Source organism: Rhinolophus sinicus, linkage group LG03, assembly GCF_036562045.2.
Source record: "Rhinolophus sinicus isolate RSC01 linkage group LG03, ASM3656204v1, whole genome shotgun sequence".
Taxonomy (NCBI): Eukaryota; Metazoa; Chordata; class Mammalia; order Chiroptera; family Rhinolophidae; genus Rhinolophus; species Rhinolophus sinicus.
The window spans coordinates 158686570-158708760 of NC_133753.1; the positions used below are offsets into that span (position 1 = coordinate 158686570).

At 40.1% G+C, this 22191-nt stretch overlaps 1 protein-coding gene across 4 annotated transcripts in view; it reads right to left on the reverse strand.

The window, feature by feature from the left end:
• The window catches only part of RGS7BP (regulator of G protein signaling 7 binding protein), a 92965-nt gene extending 79978 nt beyond the window's left edge, over positions 1-12987 (reverse strand). Inside the window, exons 1-2 of one of the 4 annotated variants that reach the window (XM_019743792.2) lie at positions 12142-12981; positions 11074-11240 (exon numbers count right to left, since the gene is read on the reverse strand). In XM_019743792.2, the coding sequence (XP_019599351.1) occupies positions 11074-11240; positions 12142-12306 (332 nt within the window). In that variant the 5' untranslated portion in view covers positions 12307-12981. Of the gene's footprint in view, positions 1-11073; positions 11241-11698; positions 11888-12141 lie in introns of those variants that run through there. The other 3 variants (XM_019743787.2, XM_019743781.2, XM_019743801.2) reach the window with 3 other exon arrangements.
• Between the last annotated feature and the right edge of the window lie 9204 nt (positions 12988-22191).

Sequence of the window (22191 nt, forward strand, 5' to 3'; positions counted from 1 at the left end):
AAAATGCTTTCCTCTCAGATCATCACATGACTGGTCCCTTCTCAAAGTCAGATATCAAGTTAGAATGTTACCTTCTCAGAGGGGCCTTTCTGAATACCCTTTCTGAAAATAACTACCCACACTGCACCCATCATTCTTTAATAATATCCTGTTTTATTTTCTTCACTGCATTTATCACTATCTGAAATGTCCTTTGTCTCTTTTGATTGTTTCTTTTTGTCTTAGTCCATTTGAGTGCTATAACAAAATACGATGAACTAGGTGATTTAGGGTCACAGTTAATTGGTTTATGTCTTTGCTTTTTGTTCTCTGCCTTTCCTATTTGCCTGGAACATGGACACAATTTCTCGAACTGAAGTAGTAATCTTGGCACCTTGAGGAAAAGGCCTAGAACACTACAGAAATCTCAGTCCTGATGTACTTGAATCATGAATCAATTAAAAAAAAATATCTACCCAAGGGTGAGTGGGACTCTCTTTTCTAAAATATTAAACTTCCTTTAATAAATTAAAGAAAAAATTTCATCAAGAAGTGAAAATCTAATGAGCTGTATTAGGAATAAAAGGTAGGGAGGCAGGGTTTACTGGATATGGGAATAAGCTGCAAGATGATCCATGATCGAGATTATAATGAGATCATTAAGAGACGAATTTGAAACTCATTGCCTCATATAAATAATGTTATATGTAGTAGTTAGGTCATAAGTGGTATTTAATCCATAATTCCATAAATTATGAATAAATCTATTCAGCATAGATGACAATATTTCCTATTGGGAAATATATTCATTTCCAATGAATGTGACCAATACAGCTGAAACGTATTGGTCACAGTTCTAGAGGCTGGGAAATCTAAGATTAAGGCACCAGCATGGTTGTGTTTGGTGAGGGTTCTCTTCCTGGTTCATAGCTGGCACCTTCTTGCTGCACCCTCACATGGCGGAAGGGGCTAGGGCTCTCTCTGAAGCCTCCTTTATAAGGGCCCTAATCCCATTCATGAGGGCTCTGCCCTCAGGATCTATTCACCTCCCAAACATGCCACCTCCCAATACCATCACATCAGGCATGACAATTTCTACATGTGAATCTGGCAGGGACACACATACTAAGACAAGAGCACTTCTTAATCACCACCCCCCCCCCCACCGTAAAAGCAAGGACTTTGTCTATTTTATTCAGAACGGTTATATCTCCAGCACCAAAAAGAGCATGTGGCATATGGAGGGTGCTCGTGAATAGGTTCCCAGAAAGGGAGACAACTTCCAGGGTTGGAAAGGAACCCTGCCTCCCTACCTTTTATTCCTAATACAGCTCATTAGATTTTCACTTCTTGATGAAATGTTTTCTTTAATTTATTAAAGGAAGTTTAATGTTTTAAAAAAGAGAGTCCCACTCAACCTTGGGTAGATTTTTTTTTTTAATTGATTTCTTGAGTGCCACTACTTATACTCCCTGCAAGCCCTATCCCATTTCACATCCTGCCTTGTGAAAGTTATATCTGAGCCCTTTCAAAGGCACCTTGCCCAACTTACTGCCCTCCGAAGTGGTTCCTGAACTGCTTATCTTTTCCATGAGTCCATGTAAAAGCAGTTAAATCTTATTCTATTTGGGACCCTGCCCTCTGTTCTCGTTTTCAGTGTGAGGAGCATAGGGGGCTATGATGACACTGCAAGTAAGACCTTGACATTCAGGAGAGTAAATGACTTCTTTAATAGCTAGAGAGCCCTTTACATACAGAAACCATAGATGTAGCCTCATAGGATAGAGCCATCCTGTTACACACACTAAAGGAGGAAAAAGCAGACCAACTTGAGTAAGTAAAGAATTTACAAGTTAAATGGTAAAAGACAAGTCCAGGAATACAAACTGGGGGCTGTGACAAGGATCTGTAGTTGTTTCTCAGGATCCATTCTTTCTCTTTTCCTTAGTAATAAAGTCATCTTTTAATTGAAGGTGGCAATGACACAGGATGCATTGCCCGTCTCCCTGTAGTTAGGTGTGACCTTACAATGCAGCTCTGGAAGAAGTTTTGTTTCGGACTGATTAAAGAGAGCTGACACCAGCGGGGAGGGGTGGCCTTTTGCCCTTCATCCTTCTTCTAGTTTGGAACATGTACTGACAGGTGGAGCTCCTATAGTATCTTGTATCATAAAGTGAGGTTGAGGGTGGAACGCATACACTAAGAATGGGCGACACAACGATGATGTCATGGAACCCCCATACGACTTTTGAATTGCCCATTCTAGGGCTGCTTTTCTGTGAGAGAATAAACCCTGGTGTCTTTAAGCAATTGCTATTTTGAATTTTTTGTTCAATGTAGCCAAATATAGTCCATTTTGATACAGATACTCACTTGGGGAGCTTTAAAAATAATAGCCCAATGCCCAGGCTGCATCCCAGACCATTTAAATCAGAAGCTCTAGGGATGGAATTCAGGCAGCAGCAATTTTTTTTTAAGCTTCCCTAGTGATTCCAGTGTGCTGAGAATCGCTGCTTCAGGCTTCAAATTTAGCATGTCCAAGAATCTCCTGGGGGATGGGGCTTGTTAAAATATTGGATTTCCAGGCCTCACTCCCCAGAGATTTTGGTTCTTGAGAGCTCAGGTTACCTCAGGTGATTTTGAGACAAGCAATTCAGAGATCACATTTGAAGAAACACCACTTTAGACAATGCAGAATCTTTGGAAGTTTTAAAGCAAACAAGTGATGAGATCAGAGGAGAATTTTAGGATTAGTCTGGATCTAATTAATACATTGAAAAGAAGAGGTGAGGGATTGATGGTGCAGAGACCAATTGGGAGGCGCTACAGTAGTTGACGGCCTGAGGGGACTGAACTAGGAGAATGGCCAGAGAAATGGGGGCGGGGGAAGAGGGAGTGAGAATAGACACTGAAAAAGATAAGACACTACAGGACTCGGTAACTGACAGAGTCGGGGCAGAGGGAGACTTCAAGATACTTATTCTTAGTGACTGAAGAATATACTAGAGGTTTGAACTTTTGGGTTAGTATGTATTTCTCCCTTGAACTCCAACTCAGTTAAATCAGTGTAGATGATTAGTTTACTATATATCTACCGCTGCAAATGTTAAGTTGTTTTTGCTAACCTAACGATGTCTAGAGTTTCCCATTAGATGGAAAACCTTTATTTGCTAAATCAGCTCTTCTATGTATAGGCTCAGACACTTTATCCTCACAAGAGTCTGTTTCACAAATTTTAGTATTTGTTTACATATATGTAACATATGTATTTAGACAAGCAATTAAATGTTTTTCAAGAGTTCTTCAGTATTTTTTGTACAACAGGAAATAAATGAACTGACTGGTGGTATAGTTACTGACCTGGAGCTGTTTTATGTAGATATTTTTTTTGGCTGAGGCACAACTAAACTTTTAAGGGCTAAAAGTTTAAAGAATGGTTTTAAAAGATAGTTTCAATGTAAAATGGTTATTTCACAATTTGGTACAAAGCCACCAAGCAGACAGAGTAGGGTGATATTTCATCAAGGACCTCAATTAAGCATAACTACTTTATGAGTAATTCTAAAATACACACTGCTTTCCCGATTCATTGTAATAATAAACACCTTGCCTCGAAATAGATCTTAGGTGTGCTCTTTAAGTCCTCCATTGTTTAAAACCAGCATATTGGCTTTACAGTTACAACCCCAAAAAAAATAACAGCCAAATGTAATAAAATTTCATAAAATGTAATCTAATTTTTCAATTCTTACTAAAATCTGTGTCAAGACAGTTTCTTTTAAGAACAGATTTTAAAATACCAAGTAAACTTAATGAACAAACAAGACACACATATCCTCACTGAGCTTGCCATTCAAGGTGCAAACATGAATGAAATGCAACCTTGCTTTCCTGTATAAAAATGATGAATTTTCCTAAAGTTTGTTTTAGAATCCAATTTTCTCTCTAATTTGAAAATCTATTAAGAAGGTTCTAACAAGGTGAAAGTCATTAGGTCTGTTCAAAACAAAATGGCTAAATTTCAATAAGCAATGGGAGAGCACTTGTCCTGATTCCATCATGTTTCATTTTGTTGCCAATAATAACACTCTTCTTTAATCTGGTGTGAGTCAGTAGTTTGTCATTTGCTCGAGAGTATGCTTATGGTCCTTAAGCAATAGTACCAGCACCAGGGAGGAACTACCACCTGCTCCCTCGCACACCTGAGAAAGTGAACGCCCTACCTGTGGAGTAGGTGCCTCTTTTGCTTCCCCCCATATTCTCTTCTGCAATTGGATGTTTGTTCCCCTTTCAGATACTAGTAATTAAATTGGCGAGAGCAAAGTGCTAACCATATTGGGGATTCAGTACTTTGATGAACACATCCATTTCATACAGAAAACATTCTATTCCATGGTCACAGTCCCACCCCTAATATGAGCTACAGTTTGGCAAATGATAAAACACTGGGCACTGGGAAGTTTTTGTGCCAAAGTGTTGAAATAGTATGTAATAATTCTTGGCAAAATACTAGGCAAAACAACCCAAAGTGTGCACTCAACTGCAGATGGGTCAAGTAAATTTGTTATGGGTTGCATTATGTCTACCCCTACCACCCAAAATTTATATGTTGAAATCTTAACCCCTAATACTTCAGAATGTGACCTTACTTGGAACTAGGTCATTGCAGGTATAATTAGTTAATATGAGATCATACTCGACTAGGGTGGGCCCCTAACCCAATATATGACTGGTGTCCTGATAAAAAGGGAACATTTGAACACACCCATACACATACATGGGGAAAGGGACATGTGAAGATGAAGGCAGAGGTGCTTCAAAAAGCCAAGGATAGCCAGCAAGCCACCAGAAGCTAGAGGAGAGGAACAGATTCTTCCTCACAGCCCTCAGAAGGAACCAACCCTGCCTACACCTTGATCTTCCACTTCTAGCCTCCAGAACTGTGGGACAAGAAATTTCTGTTGTTTAAGCCACCCGGTTTATGATACTTTGTTACTGTAGTCCTAGCAAACTAATACCGAATTGTTCTCCCATCATTATCTCTGATGGATAGCATATTATTTTGGTGCAGATATGACTCACCCTTCACTATTTGACCAGTGAGAGTTAAAAAATTAAAAGCAAAAACACCTATAATAGGAAAGGAAAATAAAGGACAGAGTGAGTTGCTTGTCATGCCTGCCAACCAGGCCTCTTTTACTAACACTTAAGGCCTCCTCCAGCATGTGGATCAAAGAAAGCTGAAAGAGCTGCCTCCATAGTCACCAACCACTTCTTCGGTACTCTACCACCACACGTAATTGCTGCTGTCTCAGCCCAAGTGTTGAAAGGGAGCATTACTGATTAAGCTGCAGGTCTCTTCTCCCTCTCTCATTCCTCTCAACTACCTAGTAAACAAAATAAGGAACAGACAAGAACCAGCTAGAAGTGAGAGTAGAAAAATAGAGCAGAAAAATAAAATAGGAATCAAACAAAACTAAAACAACCCTCCCTTCCCCCCCACCCCCCCGTCAATAAATACAATAGAAGGAAAAACGAACATGAGGAGAGATGGAATGGAGAAAAGGAGAGAAACATAGGCATGTTGGTCAGGAAAATAATTGCTGGAGGAAGAAACCTGAAATCTGCGGGTATGGATCTCTATCTAGGATATTCGTTATGTTGTTCCAGAGCGCCATTAGGAAATTAAGATTCTTCTTGTGATCATAGTATATTCACAGCTTGACAAATTATTTCTGGAATTCAGTCTTCAAATTTCCTCCATAGTGCGTGTGTTTTCATAGCTCAGTTCTGTAAGCAACGTGTATATGATTCTACATGAATTAACAGAACGTTGGATCGATAAAGCCACAAGACTCAGAAAGCATTCAAATTCAACCCACTCATTGAGATGTACAGAGAATATAACAGACTTGGTCAATGTCACAGAGCCTATACCAGAACTAGGCCAAAAAATTTCATAAATAGTATACGATTTATGAAGAATCTAGGCTGATTTATACAAAGATAGTATTTCTCAGCTTAACTACTTTTGAATCCTCACATCTCCATATTGTTTTTAAGGTATTAAAGAAGAGGTCTTTTGATAGCCATCTGGGAAACTTCAACCTGGAAAATTCATCAGAACATAATGGAAGAAATGAAGGTAAGCATTTATTCCAGCCAAAATATTTATTTGAAAAATATTTGATGGATAAATATATTTTATATAAGTGTATCTTGACCACCTCAATTTTAAATCTTATTAATAATTACACTAAGATTAATTTGAACTTAATAATAACACTTACTGTTTGGTAGGCTGTCTTTTAAGTGCTTAGTGGATGTTAACTTAATTCTCACAAAATGTATAATTTGGTCCTATTGTTTATTAACCAAAGAAACTGAGGCAACAAAAGACAGTATCTTTGTCCAAGGTCACACAGTTTGTGAATGGCAAGGCTGAGATTTGCACACTGGCAGTTTAGCTCCAAAGTCTATGTGCTAAAACACTACCATGTCATTCTGAGAAGTAATTTGCATATCAATACATATGTATCCCTAGCAAGTGGTCAAGCCAAGATTTTATCCTAATTGATTTAGGGTCAAATCTCTTTCCCATCACAATATACACTGCCTCTTACATTATCATACTTAAACTTCACTTTCACTCTTGCCAGCAGCTGCTAACAAAAGGTAGTGCTGTGAAGAGCCAGTGCAACAGACACTCCAGAAGCATTGAAAAAGAAATCCTAACTACCAGCTCACTACCATAGCATAAACTCTTGGGGTTTGTTGGAGGATATTGGCTCCTTTGTGTCACCCCTAGCTTGTGTGCTGTGCATTCCTCTCTTCATTCTCAGGAGCTGGTGTGGTTGATGGAACAGGCAATAGACCAGGGATTGAGAGATCTGGGTTCTAGTCTTAGAGGAGCCTCGGACTGGCAGAGTGCCATGATAGGCTGGTCATCACATACATGGCTCCCCAAAGTCTCTCAACTACATAAGAGAGCATGACACAATTTACAGGTGAGCAAACTGAGATTCAGAGAATTAAGTATAATTCCATCGAGGTCACAAAAGACAATATTCAGTCCAGGTCAGCCTGACTGCAACATCTTCTTGTATACTTGACCAGGTTGCCTCTAAAGTCACTTAAATCCTCTGCATCTCAGACTCCTCAAATATAACAGAAAGTAATTGTCCAAAATCAATATTCTCTGTGCCATGGAGCCTTAAGAATTCTTTGACGTTGTCTCAGAAGTGATTTTGGGAAGGAAATCCAAGGAGACAAGGCCCAGACACACACACACACACACACACACACACACACACACACACACACACACCATCCCTCAAAACAGAGCAGTGCCATTTTGAGTCATAAATCTTGCTTTCCACGTTTAGATTGATGGGGATTCTGCTGCTAAAACAAGTTTGGGGACCACTCTAAAGTGATCTTTTAGTCCCCTCTTAGCTTTAATACCTAGAGAGGATCAGCGTTGTAAAGTTACAATAACTGTGGTAAATCAGGCCAGTCAGAGGAGATTTAACAGTCACCTGGCTGGCTCAGTCCAGAAAACAGCAGATGCCTTTGAAAGAAAAGGCTGTGTCCGAACTTCTGTTGATCTAAACTTAATTTGAGAAAGTGTTTCGATTGTGTGTGTGAAGATGGCCGTCTTACCGCTAGCCAGTTAGTGAAAAACACAGTCTGAGTTTTCTTCTTTATTGGTCACCCGTCCTTAAGGGTTTCAATTGGTCAGGAACAAAAGGGATGGAGCATTTGCGGTTTGTTCAATTCTAACACATTTTTTTTTCCTGTTTATCTTGCCTCATCCTCTTTTTACCCTCTTGACTTTGAACCCTGTCTCCCTCCTCAGGCCCCAAAGCCAGGTATTAGGCAACAAAGGAGTAATCTGTGTAGGTAAGAAATGAGTGAATTCATTTACTCCTTTCCCCCCACCTGTATTCCTACACAGAGTAAACACTGGAGCTTAGTGCTAGTTACCAGGCAGGCATTTTGATGAATGCATGGACAGCCAAGTTTCATTTTTCTCCATCCGTTAAAACTCATATCCCTTTCACTAAAAGCTACATATGTAGAAAAGAACAAATACTACAAAAGCAAGTGTTACAGTGATTTTATAAAAGCACTTCTCGAGGAATACTTTACATACCATAAAATTCACATATATTAAGTGTGCAATTTAATGATTTTTAGTAAACATATAGTTGCACAACCATCACAATTCAATTTTGGAACATTTCCATCACCCCAAAAAGATCCCTCAAGCTCATTTGCAGTCACTTCCTGTTCCCACCCCCAGTTCTAGGCAACTGACTGATCTACTTTCTCTTTCTTATAGATTTGCTTCCTCTAAGCATTTCATATATGAAATGGAATCATGTAATATGTGGTATTTTGTGACTGGCTTCTTTCTTTTAGTTTATTTTTTTGAGGTTCATCCATATGTAGGCATGTCTTAGTACTCCATTCCTTTTTACATTAATACATTTTTAAATGGCAGCATTATATAGAGGAAAGATTTCAGAAGCATGCAAATGTAGGCTGAAGCAGAGTTATGCCACTTCTTAGGTGTGTGACTTTGGACAAGTTTCTTAACTTCTCTGAGACCCATTTGTAGGCTAGAAATAATCAGTCCTTCCCTCAGGAGATGATTCTGTGAATAAGGGGATTGTGCAAACAAATAATGGGCTCTCAACAAATCCAGTCATTCTACATATTACCCACGAATCTTTATTTTATTTACTGCTGCTTTAAATTTTAAAAGGAACCAGTGGAAGTGAGATCCCACATAACTAGCACTATTAGGAACGGAATTCCACCAAGGGGAATTACATCCTTCATTAATGAACCCCAGAGGGTGAAGAGCTAAAGGGATTTCCTTCAATTATATTGCTGTCATTTTTTAAAGAAAGAAGGTTAAACTGTATTTAATTATCATTTTAAGGAGGAAAATGTTGCAAAGTCTATCCTAGAACACTTTATACAGTTGGCTTTCCCTTTGCAAGGCTCTAAGAACAAAATATTTTCCCACTAACACTGATAAAACTGCCCCTGATAACATCAACCCTCAGATAACATGTTAGCAAGGAGCGAAGGGCTCCAAACCCCAGAGTACATAAAATCCACCTTAAATCCTCATAACTCAACTGAGTTTCAGGTCTTTGTTTCCTGAATGATGAGAAGAACCTGAATTTCACAAGTTCACAATACCTGAAACTAATATAATGTTACATGTCAACTATATCTCTCCCCTCAAAAAAAAAGTAAACAGACTAAATTGAACTCCTTGTTCATTTCTCCAGTCCACCTTCTCTGATTAGAACATGTCATCAAGTTTAGTTCCAACTTAAAGGAATCCTGGCTATAACCCCATAGTACACTCTTGGACACAAGGTTTACAAAGATGCTGCTCCTTAGCCCTGAGCATAAAATTATCTGTTCTAAACCTGCTTTTCCTTCTGAATCATTGTTTCTCTATCGTTTTTAAACCATCATTATTCTACTTTTGTTTGATAGCTTTTTCTCCCTTCTTCTCTGGGATGTATCACAGCTGCATTTCTTCCCCCAATTCCTGAAGAAACACGCTTAATTCCTCTCTGCCTCCTAGATTCACTCCTATTAAGTACAGCATAACAGTTAAAACAAAAAAGGATAAGGCTTCTCAATTTTTCCACTAAAATAACATTTTATTTGTCTCTCACTTCAAGGAGATTAGCATAGGGTATCTTTTTTCATGATATAAAATGCCTGTTGTCAAATGTAAAGTAGTTATTGAGAGAGGCAACATATGGGTTTCAGATCTTTTTACCCCAATAATTGTCAATGTACATATTATTGGCATAAGAGATGGCAAAGAGTGATTGTTTCAAATAGGTAAATTAGTTTTAATTTCTACAAGTAATGATTCTGCAGCACTATCAAGTGTGTCTGACTAACTTGTACTTCTATGGTGATAAAGCCATACTCACACAGATAAACAGATAAAGGCTATCATGTATTTATATAAAAATTCCTTTTTCCTTTTTGGATGTATTTATTGGAAAATAGGAACTATGAACAAAATCCAAGATTAACTGTTTTTCCAATATAGAGAGATCAGGAAAATGTGGATGGAGTCCCAGGAGAGAAGTTTTCATTCACTGTATTATCACCTAAAATAAGTTTGGGAATCCATAAATGTAGTAAAAATAATTGAGGGGGTGATTCATAAACAGCTTAGGTTTAGTTAAATTAGTGAATTTCCCCAATCTTTAAAAAGTTTTCTTATGCTAAAACTTTCCTTTCAGATGTAATGCACAGCATGACAACCATAGTTAATAATATTGTATTACATATTTGAAAGTTGCTAAGAGAGTAAATATTAAGAGTTCTCATCACAAGAAAAACAATTAACTACGTATGATGATGGATGTTAACTAGACTTACTGTGGTGATCATTTTGCAGTATATACAAATATCAACTCATTATGTTATATACCTGAAACTAATATAATGTTACGTGTCAACTATATCCCTCCCCTCAAGAAAAAGCACTAGAAATTACAAACAACAAGAAAAACAACTTCCCTTTCATACACTATAGTGAAGAGAGTAATTTATATCCAAGACTTTGTTTTAGGGTTTTATTTTGAATGGTAGTGTAGGAATTTATCTCATGATATAAATAGTTCAGTAAATCTGGGATTTACCAAAGATTTTTCTCTACTGCACAGGCCTTTTGTGCACTAGATGTTTAGCAGCAGATGACAAAGTAATCTTCAGGCATGATGATATAACTTCTGTTTGATGCCCAAACATTCTACAAAATATCTTAAGCTTCCAATTCCAATTTGTGTCCATCCTATTAGAAGTTAATTTAAAAAAAAATCACTGACCAAAATCTTCAATATATAGAAAGAGTTATACTACGTTTGATTCTGATTTGGCCTATAGTTTGTTTATAGCTCTCTAGAGAATTCTGACTTCATGGTGATTGGTTAAAACACCGTATTTGCAGAGTTCATCTCTGAGGCCTTGGCCACCACAAATATCTGTCAGCATATATACATCCTGTATATAAATTACCAAATAATGCCAAGAGTCTCCTACCCTGAGATGGCAGCAAGTTTTTGGTGTGCCTGACGGGCCATTTCACAGCCTTTGGTTCTTGTTTTGTGCATTTCCGCCCGGAGTGAGGGGCAGCTGACAGAGACGTCCCCAATAGAAATGACCAATTCTCGGTACAGGGCCACTTGCGTGTTGAACTCCTGGACAAGCTAGAAAAGAAGTGAATTTCTTTCAGGAAACACATCAGAAAATTTCCTGTTTTGGTGTACATAAACAGGGGCTTTCACTAACACCTTACCCCCCACCCCCACCCCGCCAATTTCCAGCTAAAAAGCTTACAAATAGTTTAAAGATTAAGGAACAAAGATGGTAAATTCTCTTTGTCCAAGGCAAGTGTTTATTTTTCATTGATCAGTCTGATCATGGAAGCTCTATTTCCAGACCTATTCGCCCCACCCATTCAGACTCAGTTTCTGAAGAGCCAGAAAGAGCATATTTGGATGGTTACCATTGCCACTCCCAGGTCACTAGAGAGCGATTCTGGGAACTCAACCATAGACTGCTCCCCTCTATTACAGCTAGGATATGGATTTGAGGTTGCACGGGGAGAAAGGCCAAAGGTAGGTTGTAATAGGCAAACCATTCACTTCTTGTGGGACCACTTAACTGCTCAGTCTCCGAAGCCTGATGGAAAGACCGGCCACAGTCTCTGCACTGGAACCTTCGTCCTCTCCGCAGCGCCCCGTGCGCTCTGTTTGGGTTTGTTTGCTACTGTCTCCCCACAGATCAGCAACCCCACATCCCGTTCCCTTCCCACCCTGGTGAGCAAGCCAGTTCACAGTGTCTTTCGCATCCACCATTCTCGGAGGGGATAGAGGCACGACCTATAACCGCTGACCCCGAGACCCTTGCCGTGGCACTTCTCTGCGGGGTCAGAGTGTCACCCTGAGTCTGAGGGACAGCAGATTTAAAAATAGTGCATGTGCACATAATTGGCATGAAGGAGCTAAGGGTGGGGGAGTGGCTGGCACTCAAGCAAAAGATTAACATACACGATTCCCCCCACTTCCTCTCCAGAAAAAAAAAAAAAGCGGTGCAGTTTTCACCTACCATCTTGCAGTCGTCCAGGGCTCGCTGGGTTTTGTGGGCGCTCTCGGAGCCGCTGCCCCTGCGTTCCCACTCCCCGCTCTGCAGCTGGGGCTTGCTGATCTGAAAGATCGAGGAGCGGGTGGGTCGGCTGGGGCGCTTTTTGCGCCCATTCGGTGCAGAACTCATGCATACACATCCACCAAGTCCAAGCCGCTGGTGCAGTGCGCCCCGGCGCGGGCGGCCCGTTTGTTGCCCTTCGCGCCGCCACCAAGCAGCCGGAGCGAGGACCCAAGGCGAGGCAGTCACAGGTTTGGGGCTGTCTGCACGGGTGGGTAATCTTCAGCTTGAAGGAGATCCGGAGAAGCGCTGGCTGTGCCGTGCAGCATTGCTTCAACTAGCAGTGAGGAAGGGGCTCGGTCAAGTTCTGCTCAGTAGCATTGCTGGCCCTGTCCCGGGAGCTGGGCGCTGGCGTGGGTTCGCACCGTCTTCCCCTCGACATGGATTGCAAGGCTGGGTGAGAAGGAACGCGCCACCCGGCGGCTCCGAGTTTCCATTCAGATGGGGGAGCAGCTTTCAAAGCCTGTGCTGCAAGATGGGGGGGGGGGGGGGGGACCAGGGGGTGGTGAGTGTCGCTCTTGCTTCAGCGTCTTCCTGCAGTAGCTCTGGGTTTGTCTTCCCCCGCCCTCCCCCGTTGCCAGGCCTGAAAGGGCTGGCAGTCCCCGAAGCAGGCAATTGGCTCTAATCAGCTGCCTTGATCCCGCGTCTCTATGGGCTCGTCTGTTTGAGGATCCCAAATGAATCTGTGGTGGGACTGGCAGACGCAGGGAATCGGTCCCGCTGACGTTGTTCGTGGCTCTGCACGTTGATAGGACCGGAATACTAATGTGATCCATCCATACAGCCCCCTTCCCCTCCACGGTTTATGCACTTATCCAATCAAATCCCTGGGAACATCAATTGCAATATTACTTCATCTGCTCTATTATTAGAAACGAAAAGTGTCATCAGAGTGGAGCACATTGTCACATGCTGGGATCTAAACAGGGATTTCTAATCAACCGGTGTGGACTTGAGGCCCTCATATCTGAGACTGCCTGGGGCCACAGATTTTCGAAGCCCAAACCTAGGAGGGAGTGAGGTTTTTGCTTCAAAAGGATCTCTTGATAACGAAAGAGGAAAGCTTTGTTTCCCTGAGGTTTTGCTGAGGTTGTGTTTTTGCTTTTTGTCTTTGCTCAGTGTGTGTGGGGAAGGGGACAGGAAGCTAGTGGGACAGAATGCACAGAGGCCATCAGTCAAATTGGTCCTCATTTCATTCCGTTTTAATTAGTAAAGTTCTTGGTCTTCAATTCCAGCATCTCGAGATCCCCAGCTCTGAGAGTTTCCCAATAGAGCCTTTAACAAATAAGAGCCAGCAGACCTCCCTTTCCACTCAAAATTACCCTCTTCTCTTTTATGGGACATCAGTGACCCAGAGGACAATGGAGGTGGCCCCACAAAGTGCAAAGGATGCCTGCATGAAAGTGGGTGGGAGTGAGTTCCTGGACCACTTAAGTCTGCCCTTTCCACTTACAGCCTAAGATTCCTCTGAGAGGAGGAGAGGTAGAGTGGGTATTCAATTCCAACATTGAGAATACTTGTTCCCATGAATGATTTATTAGGAGGGGACAGATAAAGAGGTCTGCCACAGGAGAACTAATTATGTGTTGAAAAGCCTAATGAAGGACAAATCAGAGGTTTCTGGTTAGTCTCTTAAGGGGACATGGCGGGTCCTAAGGGACAGCCAGATCTGGGCAGGGAGGCTAACTAACACTCTAGGGAGGGTGTCTTTAGAATTTCTTTTACAAGCCTGGTAAACTAAGGGTGCTGTGGTATAACAAGAAAGATATTTGGTCTTTGTCCCCAGTTCTTGGCACAGAACTCCTAAAACCCTTGGAATTCCCTGAATGATAAGGGCGGTAAGCCCCTTGTCACCAGAAAGACCAAGCCTTGGTTAGAGGCCTGGATCTTTCAGCCCAACCCTCCAACTTCTGGGGAGGTGAGAGGGTCTGGAGATTGATTTAATCATGAAAAACCATAATGAAATCTCCACAAAAACTCCCAATAGATGGGGTTCAGGAATCTTCTGGGTTGAAGACATGGAGTAGCTGGGAGGGTGGCATGGTCAGAGAGGGCGTGGAAGCTGGGTATTACCCTTCCCGTATCTTGCCCTATGCATTTCTTCCATTTGGCTATTTCTGAGCTGTACTCTTTAGAATAAACAGCTAAGGGAAGCACTTTCCCTAGTTCTGTGAGTCATTCTAGCAATGATCAAATCTGAGGGGGAGGGGGTTTGTGAGAACCCCTCCATTTTTGTAGCCAAGTCGAATAGGAGTGAGGGTAGTCTAGGGAGTTGACTCTTGTAATTGATCTGGGAAGTAAAGGCAGTCTTGCGGGCTTGAGCCCTTAAACTTGTGCGGTCTGCAGACACTAATTCTGGAGACTTAGTGTCAGAATTGAATTGAATTATAGAACGCCTAGTTCGTGTTGGAAAGTTAGGGAAGTAGTGTTGAAAAATACACCATGTATTTGGTTGAGGAGGAAAAAAGAAAACTAACAGGTTGATATCGGGTTGGACACTCAGCTGCGTTTGCATAGTACCTCACCAAAGATTTGAGGGTCAGTTTTCTCTAACAAAGAGTCGGGGAGGGAGGCATCAGCCCCCCACCCCAGACCTTGGTGTGCTGCTGTTCTCCAGGTGTTTAGATGGTCCAGAGACTAGGGTGAGGGGCTCGTCAGTTGGCTGAATCTGTCCACATATAGGAAGATAAAAGTGGTTAACTCCTAGCCAACTCTCTGACTGTTCTGTTGCCCTCACCCTCAATTTTCTTTCTACTTCATGTATATACAGAGGAGAGGTTGAGGAACACATCAGGTGGTTTGGTGGGATTTTCTAGGATTTAGTGAGCAGTTGGGTTGCTGAGGAAGAAGGCACAGGGGAGATAAGGGGCTTGAAGGAAGGATGAGTAATACTCATTTGTAAATTGTTTAAGTCCTGTGACATAAACACCATTGTTACCACTAACTACCTCTTACCCCACCCCCTACCCCACCAAACTGAAAGTCTGCTCTAGCCCAAGATTGGTGGTACTTTGGGGAAATAAAGGAAAAGGGGTTGCCTTTTACATGTATGGATATAGGATAGAGAATACAGGACACTGGAGGTCAGGCTTCTGGACATCTTTACCACCGTCCTGTAATTTCGTCCCCTTTCCCTGTAGGGAAATAGTGACTGCCACCAGATTTGAGCACCTCAAAGCTCCTCAGTAGTAGGTTTCTACTCTAGCTACAACCATCTGGTTTCTACTCCCCCCTTCTTCTGCCTAGAGACAGTTTCGACAAATGAAAAGAGGGGGGGAAGGCAACACTATTGCACTGTCCTGTTTCTATGCCATATTTCTTTCAGGAGGAGGAGGAAGGGGATAAATGGGTCAAACTCAGTACCACATCTGAGGACTACAGGTTTGGAAACCTGCTGGGGGAGTAAGCAGAAACTCATTGGTAGATGGCCCTTGGCCTTCCCTGAGAGTCAGCCCAAGCCATTTTCCTGAGAGGGGAGAAAAATAGCAGCCAGACCAGAGCTGTCTCTCCCAGGGACAAATGCTGTAATCAGAATAGCAGCAGGCAGGCTGAGTTCCCTCACCTTCCCCCACATTCAAAACAGCATGAATTTACATTCCTGGGGCTATCTGGCTGTCAAATAGAAGGGTGAATGCAGCTGGAGTTCCCAACAACAAGGGCATGTTTGCTGGTTATCCAGACCCAATTTTGGCACAACCCCAGTAACGGGTCCTCTGTAGGTATACAGTTTCAACCCAAGTCACATCCTAGAGTCACTGCAATATAAAATCCACCTTATGGTTCACGTTATCTCTATGGTAATTTTAGAGAATTCATTTTGATTTGGAATTTTAAAAATATGAATATTAGTTTAGAGTGAATGTGAGCAACTTGGTAAATTTCTCCAAATTTGTGCTATAAAGAACCACAGTGGGACCCAGAGATGCACATCTCAAACTGGACTGGCATGTTGTGAAAGGAGATACTGGGAGGCAGATTTCATCTGGGAGTAAAGTTCAAGGAGGGGCAAAGATGAAAAAGGACCTTATTTGTGTGGGTATGTGATAGAGGCAACAAAAAATACATTATGATACTGAGGTCTGAGATGTTGGGGAGATCCAAAGGGAATGGCCAAGTTATTTTCTGTTAGTGTCAAGAGAGATCATGTTATTATAAAGATTTAGTGATGACACCATCTAATAAATAGTTTATTTCCACTAGAAACAAGAGAAAGTACACTATATTGCGAACACATTTGCTTAATTTTACAAATATTTTTGAGTATTTTTATTAGGTGCGATTCCAGGTTTTGTTGATCCTGAAGCTTATATAATTTGGAGGCCCTTATTTAAGAAAAAGAGTCCAAAAATTTAAATACAAAATTAGATATGTGGTCTTAGAAGAAGCATATGCAAGAGCGGTTCCCTGAAGTTTAGGCTTCACTATCTTCATGGAAAATTTCCACATTATATGCACGGTTGGCATCTGGTATTTTACCTCCTGTCTTTATTGTCTTTTTACCCTGATGATAGCACCTTAAGTTTCCTTTGAGAAATCAGTCTTCTCTCATTTTTTGTCACATGGCTCATGAGGGGGGCATATGATTCAGACCTGGCCAATAAGAGTACTACATTCTAGTGGCCACCATGATTGGTTTAGTAATGGGTATGAAATCTAAGCTGAACCAATGAACTTTAGGCCTTGGGACTTTTTCTGAAACTATTAAGTTGAAACATATGAAATTGCCATTATTCCACATTTTTTGACCTACATAAGTGCAATTTTATATATTTTTAACTTAAGAGTTTCTTTCCTTTGGGTTGCTAGGGTGATAAAATCAAAGTCTGGAGGCTGCCTTTGTGGCTCATGGTCAAAAAACTACATAAGAGCCAAACCAGAGGAAATCAGAAGGGAGAGATAGGGCAAGATGGATTATTTTTAAAATTTTAATTTTATTGAGGTACAGTTAACACCCAACAGTATATTAGGTATAAAACAGCTAATCAGGTGTACGACATATTGACTCAATATTTGTATACACTGGAAAATAATCATAGGAAGTCGAGTTAACATATGTCACATACAGAGTTACAGAATTTTTTTTCTTGTGATGAGAACTTTTAAGATTTATTCTTAGCAACTTTCAAATATACAATACAGTATTATTAACAATGGTTATCATGCTGTACATTACATCCCATGATTTTTTATTCTAAAATTATTAACGTGTATCCTTTGGCTTCCTTCACCCATTTCACCCACCCCCACCCCATGTCTCTGGCAACCACTAATCTGTTTTCTGTATCTATGAGCTTAGTTTTTTCTTTTAGATTCCACATATAAGTGAAATCCACATCTACAGTATTTGTCATTTGTCTTTCTCTCCCTGACTTATTTCATGTAGGATAATGCCCTTAAATTCCATCCATGATGTTGTAAATGGCACGATTTCATTCTTTTTTATGGCTGAATAATATTCCACCGCGTGCATCGCAGTTTCTTCATTATCAGTGGACATTTGGTTTGCTTTCATATCTTGGCTTTTGTAATTAATGCTGCAATGAACATGGGGGTGCATACATCTTTGAGTTAGTGTTTTCATTTTCTTCATATAAATACACAGAAGTAGAATTGCTAGGTCATATGGTAATTCTATTTTTTAACATTTTGAAGAACTTCCATAATATTTTCCATAGTGGCTGCACCAATTGACATTCTCACCAACAGTGCACAAGAAATTCCTTTCTCCACATCCTTTCCAGTACTTGTTATTTCTAGCCTTTGTGATAATAGCCATTCTAATAGGTGTGAGCTGATTTGATTTTGTTTTCATTTACATTTCCCTGATGATTACTGAGGTTGAGTATCTTCTCATGTACATGTTGGCTATCTGAATGTTTGTAAAATAATGTCTATTCAGATCCTCTGCCTATTTTTAATTGGATTGTTTGTTTTTATGCTATTGAGTTGTATGAGTTCTTTATATGTTGTAGATATTAACCCCTTATCAGATACATGATTTGCAAATAATTTCTCCCATTCCGTAGGTTGCCTTTCCATTTTGTTGACGGTTTCCTTTGCTGTGCAGAAGCTGTTTAATTTCCTACCATCTCACTTGTTTATTTTTGCTTTTTTGCTTTTGCTTTTGGTGTCAGATTAAAAAAAAATCATCACCAGACTGATATCAAGAAGCTTACCTCCGGTGTTTTCTTCCAGAGATTTATAGTTTCAGGGCTTACATCCAAGTACTTAATCCATTTTGAGTTAATTTTTGTGTATGGTGTAACAAATTCTTTTGCATGTGGCTGTCCAATTTTCTCAGAACCATTTATTGAAGAGACTTTCCTTTCCCCATTGTATACTCTTGACTGTTTTGTCATAAGTTAATTGACCACATATACATGGGATTCTTTCTGGATTCTATTCTGTTCAATTGATCTGTGTCTGTTTTTATGCCAATACCTTACTGTTTTGAATACTATAGCTTTGTAATATAGTTTGAAGTTGGGAAGCATGATGCCTCCAGCTTTGTTCTTTGTAGGATTGCTTTGACTCCTCACTATCTTTTGTGGTACCATACAAATTTCAGAACTCTGTTCTTTTTTGTTTTGTGGAAAATTGGAATTTGGTAGGGGTTGCAATGAATCTGTAGATTGGTTTGGGGAGTATGGACGTTTTAACAGTATTAATTCTTCCAATATATGAGCATTTTTTTGTTCATGTCGTTTTCAATTTCTTTCATCAGTATCTTATAGTTTTCAGTTTATACGTCTTTCACCTCCTTGGTTAAATTTATTCCTAGGTATTTTATTCTTTTGATGCAATTGTAGAAAGATTGATTGTTAATGATATTATTAGAGCATGTGAATCCAGCTTTCCCTTAAGTCAAACTACACTTACACTTTCAGTTAGATCACCTCAATCCCTTTAAATTAAGCCAATTTGATTTGGGTTACTACCACTTGCCACCAAGAAAGTCCTGGTTATTATAATACATAAAGAATAATTGTGCACAACTATAGAATACATCAAATCAACCCATCATCTAGTACTTATTAAGTGACCACTATAAACAAGGTACTGTGTTAAAGACTAGAGAGAATACAATAAAATTAATAATATGATTCTTCCTTCTAAGTTACTTACACTGGGGAGATGAATATATACACATATGAAATTATGAAAACAATAAAATATATATTAGAGTTATTTTCTGATGTATCTACATACCGGAGGAATCTTGTGACAGCATCACCCTCTGTAGGCTGACGTGACTAGAAAAGGCTACATGATAGAAATGCAACCTGAAATAGATATTTGTAGAATCTTGAGAGATGGAAGAATGGGGAGAGCTTTTGTACAGTTGGCTAATAGTAGGAGCAAAGACACAAGTGGGATGCATAAAGAGGCTGGACGGAATTGAAGAGAAGAAAGAAAGGCTAGGGTGAAAGTTGTGTGGGTGAGGTCACAGAAGTAGGATAAATGACCTGGTTCCTTTGGTTTAGGAAAGGAATGAGAGTAGTAGGTAAGAAGTAGATAGATGGCAATAATAATCATGATTTGAGGTCACATTGGGAAGCAGATACCCGAAAGGACTACTATCTATCTATCTATCTATCTATCTTGACTTCCTGTATTTTTGAAGGAATGGACTTGGAACCTGAACCCCAGTGTTCTCAGGAATCAGTGATGCAAGTTATGGGTAGAGTGGGAGTTAATGTTAGTTAAGAATGGCGTGCTTCACATTACTTACAGATTTTAGAGCAAAACAAAGACATTGGATCCTGATGCTGGGTTGAGTTAGATGATGGGCAAAAGAGGACCACTGCCATTTCTTAAGTGAATTAATAAGAGGCAAATGCTGCTTTAAGAAAATTAATTTGGCAATGGTATGTAGGATGCATTGGAGTGAAGAGATAGTGAAACCATTTCTTAGGCTGTTGTAATATTCCAAGTGGAGGAGGTCCCTTTCTGTGCTGGTAAGAATCTGGGAGAAATTTAATAGTGTTTGAAGGTCAAAGCATTACCTCACATAGCATTACCTTATCTTCTTAGATAGTTTAAAAAACAATCTGAACTTTCCAAGGTAAAAAGCAACAGGTATTTCAAGCTCCCATTGAAATAACAAAATTCATTAACTATTATCCGTGAAATCTGCATCCAACTCTGGCTTTATAGAGCATTCCTGCCTTCTATGTACATAAGACGTGTACCATTGGCCAAACTCCAGCTTGTCTTGTCTATGGATTTTACTGAGACCTCCTGCCCATTGACTAAACCTCTTTCTAGCTAATCACAGCTCTGGTCTAAACCTAATCTGCACCACACCATACTCAGATACTAGTCAGCTACTGTTTTGTTGGCCCTATTTCCTTCTGCTGGTCCCACCAACCCTGTCTGCAGTCGTAACTCTCTCCAACACAACTTGGTTCCTTTAAGGACACTTCTGGGCCTGCCAAGTATGCTGAAAAACATGCTGGAAGAACACTGCAGTGGACAGGCTGTATCTGCAGTACCAGTTTCCTACCTGTCCTTTGACCCGTCTGTGCACTGGCTCATTTCTGGCCATTCCATTTCCCACCTTTGCTTCATTCTCTGCTTCCTCTTGGTTCTGTCCCTCACCCTCTTTCCTTCTCTTTCTTTCCTCTCATTTATTCTCATTCTCCCTCTCTCCTTTTCTCCCTCTGTCTCTCCCTTTCTGTCTCTCTAATAATAACATAATTAATACAAACATAATTTTTCCTTATTCTAAAAAAATTACATTGAGATAAGGATAAAGTCCTCTTTGACCACCATCCCAGCAACAGGCCTCTTCTGCCTCTCCAGAAATAATCCTTCTCATGAGTTTGCTGTGGAGATCTTCTATTATAGGTAGTGTTTCAATATTGTTTTTATATGTGAATGTATTTATAGAAATATATGTGTCATTCTGCAACATGCCTTTCTTCTTTCTACCCAACACTGTGTCTTTGGAGAGGCTTCTGTATTAGTGCACATGTACTTCAATTTGTATCCTGCATAGTATTCTAGAGTACTAGACATATGACAGTTTACTAAGCCATTCTCTAGTTGGGACATTTAGACTATTTCCATTTTTTAATAATATTAACAATGCTGCCATGAAATTCTTAAGCATACCCTCTTTTTCATACGAGGGTATGTATTTTGTAAGTATACATGAAGAAGTAAAATTGCTGGGTCATAGTGCATATGCATTTACATTTGTAAGAGACACTCTGAAATTTCTTTCTAAAGTGGCTATATCAAATTACATGACCATTGGATGTTTATGAAAGTACCTGTTGCCTCACATACTGGCCAGTTTGATAGCATTAAACTTTCAAATTTTTGCCAGTTTGACTTTCTCTCTTGAGGTATATCTTTACCTCACAGGCTTCCACTAATTCAGTCTTAGTAAAGAATCTCTGTAGACTGATGATCCCTTCTACACATTCACACGCTCTAGTCCCAAAACAAAATAAGTGGGCTTCCAAGTTGCTTACTATTAGGAAAAAATACAGGCAGGGTAGGGATGAGAATAAACAAATAAAAGATGAACTTAAATTTCTTAGTCTGATAAATTATAAAATGGAGCTTCCCTGGTAGACTTGGGCAATTGAAGATATTCGACTAGGTAACAGGTGAGAGCTGGAGATGTAAATTTAGAAATCAGAAGCAAAAAAGTGGTCAATGAAGACTTGAGAAGGGACGTGTTTCTAGGAATGAGTAAGTATAGAAAGGAAAAATGGCAGAGGGATGAAGATTAAGTCCTGAAGTATGTCAATTTAAGAGGTGGGGTGAGGCAAAGAGACAGCAGAGGGATAGAGAAGGGACAGCCAGAAAGACAGGAAGAATCCACTGAGTGCAGTGTCACAGCAAAAGGCACAGTCATGTTCAGGGAGTGAGATGTATGTTGTCCCAGAGGGGTGAAGGAGGAAAGGGACTTAGAAAAATACCTTTTGGTCAGAAGAAATG